This window comes from Bos indicus x Bos taurus, chromosome 1 (genome assembly GCF_003369695.1).
Source record: "Bos indicus x Bos taurus breed Angus x Brahman F1 hybrid chromosome 1, Bos_hybrid_MaternalHap_v2.0, whole genome shotgun sequence".
NCBI lineage: Eukaryota > Metazoa > Chordata > Mammalia > Artiodactyla > Bovidae > Bos > Bos indicus x Bos taurus.
The window spans coordinates 94,637,637-94,654,886 of record NC_040076.1 but is presented as its reverse complement, the minus strand read 5'-3'; the positions used below and the strand labels follow the sequence as shown (position 1 = coordinate 94,654,886).

The 17,250-nt window shown below is 40.8% G+C and overlaps 1 protein-coding gene across 2 annotated transcripts in view; it reads left to right on the top strand.

Moving 5' to 3' along the window:
• FNDC3B (fibronectin type III domain containing 3B) overlaps positions 1 to 17,250 on the top strand; it is a 358,778-nt gene that overhangs the window by 288,684 nt on the left and 52,844 nt on the right. For both annotated transcript variants that reach the window (XM_027541011.1, XM_027541003.1), the window contains exons 12-19: positions 2,712 to 2,836; positions 4,060 to 4,234; positions 6,243 to 6,329; positions 7,532 to 7,670; positions 9,744 to 9,815; positions 12,429 to 12,547; positions 14,394 to 14,499; positions 15,387 to 15,559. In XM_027541011.1, coding sequence (XP_027396812.1) covers positions 2,712 to 2,836; positions 4,060 to 4,234; positions 6,243 to 6,329; positions 7,532 to 7,670; positions 9,744 to 9,815; positions 12,429 to 12,547; positions 14,394 to 14,499; positions 15,387 to 15,559 — 996 coding nt within the window. The remainder of the gene's footprint in view (positions 1 to 2,711; positions 2,837 to 4,059; positions 4,235 to 6,242; positions 6,330 to 7,531; positions 7,671 to 9,743; positions 9,816 to 12,428; positions 12,548 to 14,393; positions 14,500 to 15,386; positions 15,560 to 17,250) is intronic.

The window sequence follows — 17,250 nt, the reverse complement described above, 5'->3', positions numbered from 1 at the left end:
ACCCTATCCATTTCTGTCAACAGGAAGAGCTGGATAATATTTAATTTATAAATGCTGTTTGCAACCTGGGGTCATGCTTGGTTTACAAACAGATTCTTCACATCGCCTGTACCTTTGACTGTGTACTTATTCTGATGCCTAAGCCTAAAGCCATCAGAGAACCTGGCATGGTCTTCCATGGAAGGCTAGGGTGACTCAGGAGCCATCCCACATGGGAGCCTGGAGTGTTCTCCATCTTCGCTGGCCTACCTCTTAACAGTAGATTACCTTTGCACTGCAGAGACTCTTGTGAATATTAATTTTCTTTCTTCCCAGGTATCCCGTTTATATTAAACTCCTTGTCATACATGAGTATTTTGTTTTATTCAAGAACTTCTCTTGTTTGAAATATTTTAACCTACTTCCTCTCCTCTTTTTCTTTTGTTTTATATTCAGTAACTTCTAAAAATTCGCCAGTAAGCTTTACCTTTTTAACTCTGTGAAACATTTGTACTCTCACCCCTTCATATTCTACAAGTACTGTTTCTAAAACTTGATTCTAAAGTTCTACCAACTCTGGGTCATTCTCTGTGTTCTTGAGGTTCATGCACATAGTAGGATATCGGGAAAGGTATAAAATTTGGCATGATTTACCTAAACAAGCTGGAGTTTATCTAGTAATTGTTCTTGATACTGAAGTAGAATTTTTTTTTTTAAATGTTGGCAATGTAGGAAAACCTCCTAAAGGTCACAGAATGGCTCTCTCTCTCTCTCTCAGTTCTTTAGTGAGCCCCAGTGCTCTGGCCCTTTAAAATAAAAGTCTAGTTCCCATCATTGATGCCTCCCCACTCTTTTTTTCTCATTTAAACCACAGGCTGGTTTCCGCCATATTAAAGCAAATCAACCTGGTAAGGAACAGACTGACTTTTATTTACTGGCTGTAGTTCTAAGCACCAGAAATGGGCAAAGGAGACCAAACAAAGAATAGGAAAAACGAGGCATTGAAGGGGAGCCAGCCTGGGGTTTGGAAGGCTTCCGTGGCGGCAGGATGTGCCTTTCTTGCACTGTTTACTCTGAGCTCAGAAATAGAGGAGGAAAGAAGGTGGATCACGCTACTGCCTGAAATGGATACAGAACATACCAGGGTGTGCAGCGCACAGAGTGTAATCAGACACTGGATGTAATTATGCAAATATATGCATAAACAGCTTTCCTTTGAATAAATTGTCTGCAGCAACCTTAATGCTCAAGGTTAAAGTAAGCCTAAGGGCATGATTTGCCAGCCGGAGTGACTTTGCCTAAGTCGCAGCTGAAAAACATATGCTTTACTGCCCCCTTCATCCAACCCCACCCCTACCATTTTTCATCATTGTATCTGACTGCATGTTGAACCCTTGATAACATGAACTTTGGCTCTTTAAAACTGTTAGGGCTTCTCCTCTCTTCCTTGGAAAGGGTACCACCTTGCTTGGGAGGGGAGACTGGGAAAAGTTTGAGGATGACTGTGGTGTGGTGATTTTTAATCTGTTCAGCCTGGTGATACTTGAAGCTAGTTGTATGCTTATTTTGAATTAAACTTCACCTGGAATTTTTTTTTTTAAGTAGTAAGCATTTGGAGACCTATTTAAAGGAAGGAAAGGCCTACATTTTCTTAGGAGAAAAATGTGCTTTCTTTGTCTTTTATATAATAGAGAGCTTCAGACATATTCCTGAAAGTCCTGGGCTTGGCTGTCTGATTAAAATGCTGAGATTCATCCAGCATTAGCATGTGATTTTCTTTTGCATGAACATAGATAAACTACTGTGAATTACGGGTATGAAATATTCTAGAAAACTGCTGATATGCATATTCCATGCCTCTGAGCATGACACAGAGTAGTTTTTTTTTTTTTTTCTTCTTAGATCTATTAAGAGAACCCACTGGAGTGTTTTCTTTTTACTTTAAGGAATTTTAAGCATTGTATAAGGCTAGGAATGTATTAAAAATGTGTTTCCATCCTCATAAAACACTTAAGAATGGTTGTAATACACATAGATGAATTGAACTGATGTTCCAAGTCTTTGTCAGACATTCAGCTCAACTACTAGCCTTGATAGAACTCCCGGATTGTCCAAAGCACTGCTTTGAGACCAGATGTGGACAAGATTTAGTCAAAGGCATGTGCCCAGCCTTTAGGGATGAGCATACAAGCAGCTCACCAACTGGAATGTACAGGTGTGGGCTTGGGAGCTGCCACAAAGCAGGAGAAGAGAGAGAAGACCAGGGTGGTGACGGTGGAGGGAAGAACAGTTGTGACCTGCAGGGCTGCATAGATCAGTCCTTGAGTGCTGGGCCGCCTGGGGAAGACTGTGCAGTTCCCAAGCTAGTGATCCTGTGAGGCCGCAGACTCACTATAATGGGCCAGGTCGGGCTATTTGACCAAGTGAAGAAGATCTGAGAAATGTGATCCTTAACTTGAGCATTGCCCTGTGCCTGAAAAGGGCCTTCTCTATTTTGTTGACCAAAGTCCTCTTTGAAAATACCACAAGTATGGTATACCACCTGTCTCAGTAACAGAATTGTCTGTAGTGCCTTTGTGTTAAGGATGGTATTTCATTGTAGAGTGCTTTCCTTCTATTGTTTTTGTTCATCCAAGCTAGAAAATTAAGCAGTTATTCAAAACGCTCCTTCATTTTCTTTCTTTTTTTTTTTTTTTTTTAATTTATGTGCATTGTTTCTTGTTTTCTTTTAGGGAAAAAGAAACAGTGGTTTCAGACAATGCTTCTTTGGGAGCCAGAAGCACTGCAAATTGACAAAGCTGTGTCCAGCCATGGGGTACACGTTCCGGCTGGCGGCTCGGAATGACATTGGCACCAGGTATGGCGTTTCCCAGTCCTCATGCCTTTAAGCCTCTATGTGGTGTCCCTGAGTCCTCCTCTCACGTTGCTGAAAGGCGAGGTCGCCTGCTGCCTCCACACTGCACCAGCTGGAGATCTTCCAAAAGAGAATCCTAATCAGAGGCTAGAAGGCCCCTTCCGAGGTGATAAATGCCACTGTGTCCTCTTTGCAGCCTTGCAGGCTGTAATGCAGAAAGGCCCACTAGGGGTCTCAGAGAATCAAGGGAAAGGTAACTACAGATTTTGAAAGGGAATCCTCTGAGGACTTTATTTTTCAGATGCTGTGCCTTTTTCATCACTTTAGCAAGCTACTCGTTCAGTTGCTTTTTTCAATTATGTCTGAGTGTTTCCTGATACAAAGAACGAGTTGCTGGGCCATCCATTGTTGTCAAGCCCAGGCAGATACTCACAAGACTGGAGAGAATCTGGACTGTGTAGGACTCAGGGCTTGCCTCCAAGCTGCTAGGGAACGGTGAGAACAGGTTTATGGTGAAGCATCAGTAGATTAAAAGTACCTTGAAAAGACCATATTTCAGTTGCACTGCCTGGGTAACAGTTGATTAAGGGAAAAATCTTTTTCTTTCATCACTACTTGTTGAAAATCTTAAAGGTTCAGCACATGATTGGTCCCAACCCTTTATTCAGCCTAAAGAACTTGTTAAGATCACAAGCTTTTCAGCCCTCTTTCCCTACCCATGATAGCCATTGTATTTTTAGAGTTCACTAGTTGAACAGTCATAATGATAAAGGCTTCTACAGCTTCAGAATTTATAAACGAATCAAAAGCATCCACAAACTTTTGGAAAATGGCAGCGTACATATTTGTAAAACATTTATTTTATCAGCAGACCATTGTTTGCCCTTATATGCATTGATTTGACAGTTCCTTGGTAGCTGTGGCTCGTGGCTTGTCACCGTCACACTGTGCTTACTCCTAGGTGCCTGTGGGGGGGAATACATTTTTAAATATATTTTCCTGTAACACAGTATGCTTTTCTAGTAGTAGACTAAGTAGGGAGTGGGTGATTGGGGCACACTGAAGTTGTGGTAAGGAACATCACACAAAGGATCCTTGCCTGCCTTTGCTTGCTGAACCTGTCAGGCCACAGACTTACCAACCCAAGCCAGTCACACGGTAGCTTTTGAAATGCCGACTCCTCCACATGCTCCTAAATGTGTGTCACCGGGTCTGTTTCTCTCCAGCGGGTATAGCCAAGAGGTGGTGTGCTACACGTTAGGAAACATTCCTCAGATGCCCTCGGCACCAAGACTCGTTCGAGCTGGAGTTACGTGGGTCACACTGCAGTGGAGTAAACCAGAAGGCTGCTCACCTGAGGAGGTGGTCACCTACACCTTGGAAATCCAGGAGGATGAGAACGTAAGTCTGGCACACGTCATGCTTCTGTGTGCATTCTGTAAAGTCAGTTTTATCACAGCTACAGGGTACACTGTGAAATTAGATTCACTGCCTATTGGAAACCAAATTCTTAATTTCTACCAGGGCAATCACCAGCAGAACCCTGTCCTTCCCACAGTCTTCCCCAGATCCGTAAATGGCATCCCCGACCTTTCCTTTGGGGAAGCCAGAAACCCGTGGGGGCATCCTTAGCCTCATACGTGTGTTGAGTTGTTGCATTAGTCGTTCAGTCATGTCTGGCCCCATGGACTGTAGCCCACCAGGATCCTCTGTCCATGGACTTCTCCAGACAAGAATACTAGAGTAGGTCTCCATTCCCTTCTCCAGGGGATCTTTCCAACCCGGGGATCGAACCCAGGTCTCCAACATTGCAGGCAGATTCTTTACTGTCTGAGCCATCAGACCGCATATGTAATCAGTCAGCAAATCCTTGTAAATCTCCCTTCCAAAGTTACCCAGAAATCTGATCATTTCTCAGCATCTGCACAGCTACTATACTTTCCCAGCCACCGTCATCTCGCCCCTGGGTTGTTGGAATAGCCTCTTAAGTATTTTCTCTACTTTCATCCTTACACTCTGTTCTGCACATGAAGCCACAGTGAGCCTGTTAAATAAAATACGGCATGTCGGTGCTCTGCTCAGAACTCTTCCCATCCCAGTGCCTTCCCTTCTCTTCCAGAGGAGAAGCCAGTACTCTCAGAATGACTTCCAGGTCCTCCGAATTCAGGGTCTTCATCACTGACCTTGTTCTGCCACTGTCATCTCGCTGAGCACACCAGCCACGCCCTCCCACAGCGCCTTAGTGACTCCTGTGCCCTCTGGCTCACATGCCCCTTCAGATATCTTTGAGTCACTCCCCTCATTTCCTTCAGGTCTCTTCTCACATGTTACCTCTTTAGAGAGCCCTTCCCTGACCGCCTTGTATGACAGCACTGTCCAGGAGCACTTTCTGTGGTGATGGAGATGTTCTGTAATTTGTGCTGTGTAATAAGATAGAGCCTAGTCACACAGGGCTGTGGAGCACTTGAGATGTGGCTGTCAGCCCACGGAACTGAATTTTTAATTGTATTTTAATTTATTGGAAGAGCCGCATGTGACTGCTTCATTGAGCCTGGAGAGCTATAGAAAGCAATGCTCCCTAGCTCTATTACCGACTCTGTTCTCTTACCCAGCTTTATTTTTCATCTAATAGCACTTAACACCACACAACATGCTTCATATTTGTATGCAGAGTGTTTTAATTGCTTTCTCCAGCTGTCATACAGTTTCTGATGGGCAAGACTTTGTTTGGGTAGTGCTAAACCTCTAGAGCGTGGAAGAGAGCTTGGTGCATCAGGGGTGCTCTGAGATCAGATGGATGAATGGGGGTGGATGCATGCATGACTAAGAATACTGTTGTATGAATTCCATACAGTTGGCTGTCAGTGGGACATTTATCCCGTTGAAGGACTTTCCCCGTTAGCCAGAAGACACTGTGTCAGAAACCCCAACCACTGTTTATTACATAGCACACTGCAGCTTGACAGTGAGGACTTCTGCACAAGAGCGTTTTTTCATGACAATGTTGTTAAATGATTTTTTTTTAAACTACATACTGCTTCGTTAATTTGGTAGTTAAATTCTTTGTTTAAAATGCTTATTGAGTAACTAGAAAAAGTTTGCTCTGTGAGGAAAGTTTATGGTGGCATCTATTAAAAGGAAATTTGCACTTTTTCAAAGAGAGCATTGTTCTCTTTCACATTAGTGTTAGTCTCACAATAAAAGTGCCCAGATCAGGACAGATTATGATGTGATAACAGTTAAAGTTTCACTTAAAGCACCGTGGGATTCTGGCCCTATTTTTGCTATAGCTGCCAGACTTCTGGCCCACTGTGATAATGGAAAGAGGCAGTCTAAAACTCCTACATACAAGGGATTTAATGCCCAGATTTTATGATACTGATGTTTCTTTCTGGCTTTGCCTTTACAGGATAACCTTTTCCACCCAAAATACACTGGAGAGGATTTAACCTGTACTGTGAAAAATCTCAAAAGAAGCACACAGTATAAATTCAGGGTAAGTCAGTCATTTGGGTACTTGAACTGCTTAAAAATAAAGCTCTTTTATGTTTCCCCCCTTTATCATTTTAAATCAACTTTACAGGTTAAAAACCTTTTTAAGGTTGCTGCACTTCACACTTTTAAAGTAATATCTATAAAATACACACCATACTTTAATTTTAAAACCCACACCCGACTTTGGAGAAAAGAAACCTGTTGCTGTGATGTACTGTAATAAATTACATAACGAGGCTAGATGCCCTTGCCCAGGAAGATTCAGACCAGGTGCCCAGCGTACCTGTCTCTCACCTGCACTTTATGTCCTTCTATTCAGAGTTTCTTCTTTTCATCAGATTTCCTTTTTTCCCATTGTCCTGTGCTCTTTTGCCCATTTTTCTTTTCTCAGCCATTTTTGTTTTCTATTACCTACACCCCTCCCCTATTAGGCTCTGGACAAGCACTGCTGACGTCACCGTGGGACATTGTGTTGTAGCAGAAGACAGTTCTGCGATCTCATTAGGAGAGAGGAGACAGCAGGCTGCCTTCTGTGCTGCCTTACTGTTATCGATCCTAGCACAGCCTTGTACTTTCTGGTGCAACAGTGTGCGTTTTAGAGAGATGTGGTTGTCTTCTGATTCTCTCTTTCCTTCTCTTAATTTGAGAGACAAATCATGTTATTTAACTTGTAGGAGTCACTCAATAAATATTTGTCAGATTGTCAAGTGGAACGTGTGACTACTAAAGGAAAATGATAGTTTTTGATATTTTAAAAAACCTTGCTATTCGATGGCTGGCTATGAGATCAGAGGTATACTGCCAGCAATTCTCCACAAGGTGGCGTTGTCCTACTCCTAAATAATCAAGGTTAGCCAGGTTCTTTATATCTGCTGCCCACCACCCCCCGCCATATTTTCCTTCCATAAAACAAAATGAACTGGTGGAGACATACTGGTTTTGTTTTGTATTCTTGAAAAGGTAAAAGTGTCTTTAGCTAAAACCTACCTGTTGTTTCATTTTTAATTGTTAATAAGTAAACTGTTTAGAAAATAAGTACTCCATTAAAGAAACACTTATAAATTAGTAGTTTGTGAGAGAGCAAGGGAGAATATGTGTCAGTATCTGAGTTCATGGATGCCTTGATCTTGCCATATTGAACATCACCACTGGTTTAAGAACTACTATCTAAAGCATATGAATGTGTTATTGGTTGTGTTACAGCTGACTGCTTCTAATATGGAAGGGAAAAGCTGCCCAAGTGAAGTTTTGGTTTGTACAACAAGTCCGGACAGGCCTGGACCACCTACAAGACCCCTCATTAAAGGACCAGTTATGTCTCATGGCTTTAGTGTCAAATGGGGTATGTTTTATTGCTATTGCTGCTGCTGCTTTTTTTGACAGATTTTTTTTTTAAACTTGATTAATTTCAGTAGTGACAAACCAGTTAACAAAGAAACCATATTATCTGAGGGAGTTTTACATGTTTGAAATATATATATTAGAAATATCCTGACAATGCCACCAGTTGGTAAAATTGACAATTGTAAGAGCATTTCATTTACTTCATGATTTTCCTGTAAGACACTTCTTCTGCCTGTATTTTAATATATTAATAATTTGTATGTGGTAGTCTCTGAATATATCATTCTTCAGTAACTTTCCCTTAAAATGTAGCAATATTTAATATGAAAATTGATTTATAAAGTTATTAATATGCAAGTTGATTTATAAAGTTATTAATATGAAAGTTGATTTATAAAGTTAGTATTGAAAATAGTTTTCAAAATTTAGGTTAAGTCATATTAAATTTGACAGGATGTTTAAGTTACAATGAATTAGGAAGATTTAGTTTTTGTTGTTTGTATATAACCAGAGGCCTCGGACTTCAGGAAGTTCCCATATTAAAGTTCATTATATGCTATTTGTAGGAATCTGATAGAAGGATATTGTGTCTCACCTGCTGCATGGATTATTTCAATGAAATAAATGCCATTAGAATGTTGATAAACATTTGCAATTGTATGTGAAACTGTTACGATGTGTATGATCATCACTAACATCATACAAGAATAGTAACTACCTAACAGACAAAAAAAAAATTTTACCTGGCAGTCAAGTGATATAAAGGAAATGTAAAACATAACTAAATCATTATTAGAGACCAACCACTGAGACATATCACTGCTTCAAGTTATGTGGTAATTTTGAGGCAGAATTATTCCCTGAAACATGGATATGATTAAAAGAAACAAAAAAAACTAAGTGTGCTTTTTTCCAGATCTAAAGCTTCTTTTCTCAGAATATCCTAGAAATTTCTGTCAGCACTGAACATTTACTTTCATTGTTAACTGTTAACTGTTAAGTCGCTCAGTCTTGTCCAACTCTGCAACCCCATGGACTGTAATCTGCCAGGCTCCTCTGTCCATGGGGTTTCCCAGGCAAGAACACTGGAGTGGATTGCTGTTCCCTTCTCCATGGGATCTTCCTGACCCGGGGATTGAACCTAGGTCTCCTGCATTGCAGGCGGATTCTTTCAGTGTCTGAGCCACCAAGGAGGCCCCATATGCCATAAGATTTAACTATTTAATTATTGTTGTAAATATCTACTACTGAAATTAATGTATATTAATGGAAATTATAGGTGAAAAGAGGGATTAAAGTTTCTAAATCTATATGAGTAACCTGAGAATATGTCTAAAACATAGATGGCCAATTGATAGTAGAGGCAAATTCTGTGTAGTCTTGAAAAAATATTTTTCTGCTCAGAAAAGAAAATTCTTGCAGGCCCTGGGTTACCAATAGACAAATAGCTAAGGTACACAGGGTTCTAGTAACAAGCCAGAACCCCTTTTTCAAACCACCTCTTTGGTACAGGTTCCAGTTGATCTGATTTTCTATTAGGTTCACTTGGGATGTAAAGTTTGCTTAGCAGCACACTGTGATGAACAATTTGAAATTTCATCAATAATTTTTACACCTCCTTTTCCCTCTCTTTCCATCTCGCAAAAGAATCTGGTCGTGATGATTTAAGTGAAATAAAGAATAAAATAATTTTTGAAAAGAAGTACATGAATATTTTGTTTTATATAAAAACCACCATATATTAAAGAACAGGCTTTAGAATTCTCAAAATAAATATTTGACCATAACTCTTAGAAAAATAAAATCACATTTCGAGTTTTGTTCATGTTTCACTAAATGCTAACTTTTCGGCATTTCTAGCTCTGTAACCTTTGCGTCGTTAGAAGGTTTTGTGGTGTTTTTGTTTCTTTTGTTTTTCAAGTAAGGAGTTGGGTGAAATGTTATTTGTGTCTTTTAGTTGAATCCATAATTTATACAGTCTAATGTTACATGGTTCTATGTGTTCTAATAATGTTTACTAACAAAAGTCAATATGCTTTTATAACTAATAAGACATTTGCTTACTTTCCAGATCCTCCAAAGGACAATGGCGGTTCAGAAATACTCAAGTACTTGCTGGAGATTACGGATGGAAATTCTGAAGGTGAAGTTTGTAGAAATTCTTATTCAAGTCCTGTTTTCTAATAAGATAAACATCTGTATGATAATAGTGGGCTATCATTTATTCTGTTGATAGAGGTACTACGGTAAATGGGCTTTAATCACATATTGACAGTTTTTTCTTTCAAACACAGCATCAGGAATCAGTCTGCTTGATATGTATATTTTTATCATGCTTTTTAAAGTTTTTGTCACTTCTTTAAGCCAAAGGTCCTCATTAATAGAATAAATATGTTTTTCATCTCTCTTGGCATACTTTCTGTAGAAATTCTTATAAGCAGAGAAAGTGTCAGAAGCGATCAGCAGGAAGAATAAATCAGTGCACAGAGGATAACAACATATTGTTGTGGGCTGCTGACAAGCATAACACGCTGTAACAAATTCAGGAAATGTCTTCATTTTTGTTATTTCTCGGTCAGATTATTTAACCCTTACTCCTTACACTAGGTGAGCTAAAGCCAGACAGTGTTACAGGTCAGATTCCTCCCATAGTGTTTTCTAAAAAATTCTTAGATCGTCTTTCTAATAAAATTTATTATGCTTTAATAGAAAAAAGTCAAGTCCTCAGAACTATAAAAATGACACCTGTCTCACCACCACTCTAATGATCCCTGTAACTAGTACTTTGTTTTTTAAAGTGATACACATGTGGGGGGAGCGGGGAGAGTTAACAGCAACTTTTACAAACAGTCTGTGCAGGTGTGTGGCTTGCTTTTTATTCTGTGCCATGATAGCCACCTGGAATGTTTTATTTTCACATCAGTTGGGCCCTACTCTATTTTAAGCCAAAAAAAACTCATAATACTCTGAGATGGGCACAGCTGTTCTTAACGTAAAATCATATTCTATGCTAAAAATCAGGCCTTTGAGAGAAGTCATGTATATTCAGTGTCTCATTGTGAATAACTAAATATATTTTGAAGTTTTGTGGCTCTCTTGACCACTGTGGCTGATTAAAAGTAGATGCCATTCTGCACATAAGGTCAACGGTGTGGTAGCGCATGGCTGCTGCTGCTGCTGCTAAGTCACTTCAGTCGTGTCCGACTCTGTGTGACCCTATAGACAGCAGCCCACCAGGCTCCCCCGTCTCTGGGATTCTCCAGGCAAGAACACTGGAGTGGGTTGCCATTTCCTTCTCCAGTGCATGAAAGTGAAAAGTGAAAGTGAAGTCGCTCAGTCGTGTCCGACCCTCAGTGACCCCATGGACTGCAGCCCACCAGGCTCCTCCGTCCATGGGATTTTCCAGGCAAGAGTACTGGAGTGGGGTGCCATCGCCTTCTCCGGTAGTGCATGGCATCAGGGATTAATTCAGTCTCCTCTCTAGTCCTTGTTCCTAGCTGCCTTTGCAGTACAGGTCATCTACTCAGTTATGTCAGAATGACTATCTTTATTATTCCCCCTTGTTCCTATATGGCCCTTGTGCATGTGACTTCATTGTAGAAAGAAAATGAAGTCACTCAGTCGTGTCCAGCTCTTTGCAACCCCATGGACCATAGCCTGTCAGGCTCTTCCATCCATGGAATTTTCCAAGCAAGAGTACTGGAGTGAGTTGCCATTTCCTTCTACAGACTTTATTGTAAATCTGGCCTAATAAGCAGCTGAGAGTATTTGTGGAAGTTAGTAACTATCGTGTGTGTGTATATGTTAGTGCCTCAGTCATGTCTGAATCTTTGCAACCCCATTGACTATAGCCCACCAGGCTCCTCTGTCCATGGGATTCTCCAGGAATTGCCATTTCCTTCTCCAAGTAACTGTCGTGGAAGAGGGTAAAAGTATTTTCCCTTAAACAACTGCATGGAGTAAAACATTCCTTTCAAGTAGTCTGCTGGAAACATAGTGTTGGTGGGAACAAAGCAGAGGAGGAATAAATGTCCTGGATGGTTGAAGCACCGGCCCCCCCCACACACAATGCTCTTCTCCTGGTGGCATCAGCCTCACCCAGGCCCCTCAGTGGCCCTGCTTGCTTTCTTTAATCCCCAGAAGTGGTTAGATAACCTGGGTCACACTGAGTGTTTCATCTTGAAAGTCACTGTCTTGGGTATTTTTGTCTTAAGTGGGGCTCCATGGAGACAGCAGGACTTTACCCAAAGGGCTTGGTCTATATGGCTGGGATGGGGTCGGGGGAGTTCACTTGCTGTGACCTCCAGGCAGATAAGAACCGGGAGAAACTCTTCAGTGGTGCCCTGGGCTGACCAGGAACCTCATGGCGAAGCCTGCTTCCCCCTGCCCAGCTGGCCCCAGGGGCTTCTCACACCATCACCACTTGCCAACTTGCTCAATACCATCTCCTGCTACAGGACCAACTACAGATTTTGGTCTTTCCAGCATCCAAACCTCCACAGTCAGCAAATGTGATCATGGTGATATTAAGTAGTGTAACCAGCAGTGCTAAGTATTAAAAATGCCTTCATGTTATTTTAGTATTTAATTTTGTAAAGGAAATGGAAAGAGAGCCCTGTGACTGTTTAAAAAAGAAGAAAAGAATAGGAGATGCTGCTTTTCACGGAAACCACTTAGAGCTTTTTCTTATCAGGAATGGTTGATACTATTACATTTTTACAAAAGGCATAAACTCACACGTGGTCTTCTTTTGCAGCGAGTCAGTGGGAAGTGGCCTACAGTGGGTCGGCTACAGAGTACACTTTCACCCACTTGAAACCAGGCACTTTGTACAAACTCCGAGCATGCTGCATAAGTACTGGTGGACACAGTCAGGTTGGTTTTGTTTCAGTGTAAAAGTAAACATCTTTGGTCAAATTCAGACAGCCTATCTGTAACATCAGAATAAATTGCTTTTAAAAAATATATCTTGGTACTACAGCCTGCCATGGTATCACATCAGAGTTTTCTGAATTGTTCTTTAGAGGGTATACAAAGATAGACCCAGATGATTCTCAACTGAATTGTGCTGCTTTCCAAGACTTGGGCATGACCACATCACAGTTGAAAATTGAAGGTGGTCTGCAGTTTGCATTGGCTAACGAATACGGGGGTGAACCTCAGTTATCGCGATGATAGAAAAGCTTAGAATTTAGAGCAAAAAGATACAACCTCCAGCTCAGCTTTGCTGTTACTTTGGCAGTTTTGGAAGAATGTGAAACACACCTTCCTCTTGATACTTTACTGCCATCTGCTGGAAAATGATTGTAAAGCCACATATACCTAGGGTAACTGAGCTGAATTGCCTCTCCTCAGATTGCCCAGTGCCCAACCTTACATCTGTAGGTAGCACCAGTTCTCTTGTCGTCTGCCTTTTTTAAAAAATTGAGGTATAATTGACTTACAATATTATATAAGTTTCCTGTCACAACACAGTGAGTTAATATTTTTATACATCACAGAATGACCACCACCATTGTCTACAATTTATATGACCTTAGACCAACTGTTCAACATGTCAGGAAACTTCAACATGTCAGGAAACAACTTCACAGTGTTCTCGTGCACTCAAAACAACAAGTACACATGAAGTGTTCTAATAATGAGATCATTATCTAAATGATGAACATTCAGAAAGTGAATGAGAGGCAGTATGGTAAAAAACGTGTTCATCAGAGAGATATTTAGCATCGTGGTTTTGAAATCATTAGTATTGAGAGAGAGAGAGAGAGAGAGCACAAAAGATGGCTTATAGCCCTGTACTGGGTTGACTTTTCAAGAGAACACCTGCCAGTAGGTGCCGAATTTTGCCAGTCAGCCCACCTCTGACAGTGTCATATGTTTATTTTCTTTCCCTCCCAAGGATAGCAGTATTGTGAAGTCTAGACTGTATATTTAGACAGAATTCTCAGGTTTAAAATAAAGGTCCAGCTCAGCGACATTTATGCAGAGTCTCCGAGGGTGAGCCAGGTTGACCTCAAAGTCACAGGTGATTGGCGAGCTTCTCTTTCACACGAGGTGTTGCACAAGGCCGCACAGAGGCAGCGGTGCTCCTTGAATGTATAAACATATCTCCTCTGCACCGCATTTCCTCAAGGAGGAGGATGAGGTTGGTTGAGCTGCGTATCTCTACCATGTTCCTCATATCTCAAAAAGGTGTCAGCTTCCATACCACCAGCCTTACACAACCAGATCCTGCAAAAAAGAAACCCTGATGATTTAACATTAGCAGAACCTGCTGGTTAATGTCACACTCAGCTGACTTTATTTGCTCTTCTGCTCTGTATGTGGTGGGCCATTTATGGCACCATTTATAAACCTCATCCAGCTGCTGTTTTGTGTTCTCCTCTGTCCTCAGGAAGGGTCTAATTTTTAGTTAAAAGTAAGTAACTGTGTGCTTGGGATACACAACAGTCAAAATGTCAGTCTGCAAATCTGACACCAGAAATAATAATTTTTACCAGTGCCATATGCATATGTCCATACTTAAAACATACACAAATATACACATGCACCACACACAGAGAGATGAAGATCATATTGCATAAGAAGTGTACACATTCAGTGTGTAACCCCCTCCTTGGCAGCATTTGCTGGTGTGGGGTGGAATTTGCCTGGTATGTAGAGCTCTAAAAAATGCATAGTAACTAAGAGACGGTTCTCTTTGGTGTTTCTCCTGCAGTGTTCTGAAAGTCTCCCTGTTCGCACACTAAGCATTGCACCAGGTCAGTGTCGCCCACCGAGGGTTTTGGGTAGACCAAAGCACAAAGAAGTCCACTTAGAGTGGGGTGAGTGACCACATCTTCACGTCGCCAATTTGGACAATTGGAGGTTGAGTTTAAGACTTACTGCTTTGTAATTAAGTTTCAGGTCTTTCTTCTGAAAACCAGATTTGTGTCTATTGAAAATGTCCATATTCTGTTTAATGTACGTGGGCTTGGGTTTGTGAATGCCCAGCACTGTGGCCCATCCTCCTGTTCCTGGTGGTGCCACATGCGCTGTTCACCCTCTGCCCTCAGAGGGCACTGTTCTAGAAAATGTTTCAGAGCAGGAGTTCCTCAACTTTATTCATAAAATAAAAAATAAAGAGCTTAATAAAGAGGTTAAACCAAGAAGTTGTTCCTTAGGCAGCATCTGTATCCTCACCTTTGCCACCCTGTCGTGTGTGGGTCCTGGTGTTTTACAGTCTCAGCTCAAGCTGTCTTAGCATTGCCTGTCATATTAATAATTCACAGCATGTAAAATTGCAAATATAAACCTGCAGAACTCTGTCACCCCATCACTTAATGTCTAAATTAAGATGTTATGCCAGTTTGGGGTTCTCTAACTTGATTTAATATGTCCTTTGGTTTCAGGTTAAAAAGAAGATTTTTCTCCCCTCTACTTCTTGCCTTTACCTTGCATTAGAATGTAAAGGAATTGCCTAAAAGTTCTATGGTTTTGGAATCATTTTGTTCATATCATTAAATGTACTTGCTTTGAAAAGTATGGATAACATCGTTAAGAAACTTTCTTTTGTATCTCTTTCTCTTTTTGAAGTGGGGGTTCTTTTGTAAATATCAAGGACAGGCTACCTACATGATATTTTGCAAATGTCATAGAGCATAAGGTTCGTGATAGGGCCAACCTGAAGTAATAAAAAAGTTCTAAGATGAATAATGTTCTCCATTCCCAGACGTTCCTGCCTCTGAAAGTGGCTGTGAGGTCTCAGAGTACAGCGTGGAGATGACAGAACCGGAGGATGTAGCTTCGGAGGTATACCATGGGCCGGAGCTCGAGTGCACTGTGGGCAACCTGCTTCCAGGAACCGTGTATCGCTTCAGGGTGCGGGCTCTGAATGACGGAGGGGTGAGTACATGCCTGCTTATCACCACAAAAACACGAGGTCCTGGCACTTCTGTTTCCACCCTCCTAAAATTCCTCATCTGTATCTGTCCAACTGTGACAGCCATTAAAGAACTGTGTATACAATCTTATTTCTGAAGAAATCCTGCTTTGATTTCATGTAGACCCAGCATTGGAAATTTTGATTCTTTTGTCCTCCTGTTAAGACAGGGCTCAAAGTTAATAAGGACTTTACTGTTTAGATGCCTTTTGGTGGTTTCTCAGTTTCTCATCGATTATATATTATAACTTTTTATATTTATATAATATATAATTTATGTTTATATAATATAACTTTACCTTTTAGATGCCTTTTGGTGGTTTCCTAGTTTCTCATCGATTATATAAATCATTTATGGGAGATTAGGACTCCCATAATATTCCTTTACCATGTTGTCTAAATTACTCAGCAATGTCTTAGGTCAGTTTTTAAAACTCTGCTGGGGTAGAGGCTAGGGATATCAGCTTATTTGTTTTTTCTTTATTTCATAGAACTCTCTGGTCCTTTCTAGTACTCCATTTGAAGTTGTTGAGGTGGGCTATTAAAGATTGAAAGGGTCTGACTATATGCACAAAGGTGATTGGTTTTTTTAATTGCAGAGTGCTGCAGATTCATAATGAGAATGAAGTGACCCAGAAACTATAGGGCGTTTTGGTGTGTCACAGATGGGCAGAAATGTAAAAGAAGGTGGAAGGGTGTGGGTAGGGCAAACTGCTGCTAACGCCCGACAGAGGGCCAGCGATGTGTATAAATGTATTCTGTACAAATAAATAGATGTAATTAATCGACGAGATTTTTATAAGAAAGAAAGCCAAACTGACAGTGACAGCAAGTTGGCAAGACTCTTCTAGTTCTTGGTGTTCATTCATGCCTTTCAGAAGTGAAGTGTGTTTGTCTTTAGTCCGTTTCTAGTTAGCCAGGCCTTAGTTTGAAAACATTTGGTCTGAAGTAGGGTCACAAACCTTGAACAAGAGCTGGATCTCTTCTAATTCACCATTAGGAAAGAATTTCAGATACAGGTATTTAAATTAAAAAAAACCCACACACAAAACTAGACAATTTAAATGTATTGGTGAGAAGATAAGAAAGCCTCTGTGCCCTGACTTTTCATAAGTAAAAAGAGGATGGATGCTGATAATCACCCATGCTGCAGATGAAACCCTGGTCATTTTCCCCCTCAACTTTTGAAGAAGATATTTGCCATGATAAAGACACATGTGCAACTGGACTGATTGAGGTTTACTTTCTCCTTTCACTAATTTGTCATTTAAAGAAACTATCTCAGCCTTATTTTTAAATCCTGTTATATTGAAATTTAACCATATATTTGACTTGTGGTCCTCTTCTGTGGTCTACTCCAGATAGTTTCTCCCCTACCTTCAGTATATTTGCAAGTTATATTAGAAAATTTGAAAGATTTTTTTCTTTATGTTTTTTCCTCCATTTTGAAAAACACAGTCATATTCCTCATTCAGTTCAGTTCAGTCTCTCAGTTGTGTCCGACTCTTTGCGAACCCATGAATCGCAGCACACCAGGCCTCCCTGCCCATCACCAACTCCTGGAGTTCACTCAAACTCATGTCCACCAAGTCGGTGATGCCATCCAGCCATCTCATCCTCTGTCGTCCGCTTCTCCTCCTGCCCCCAGTCCCTC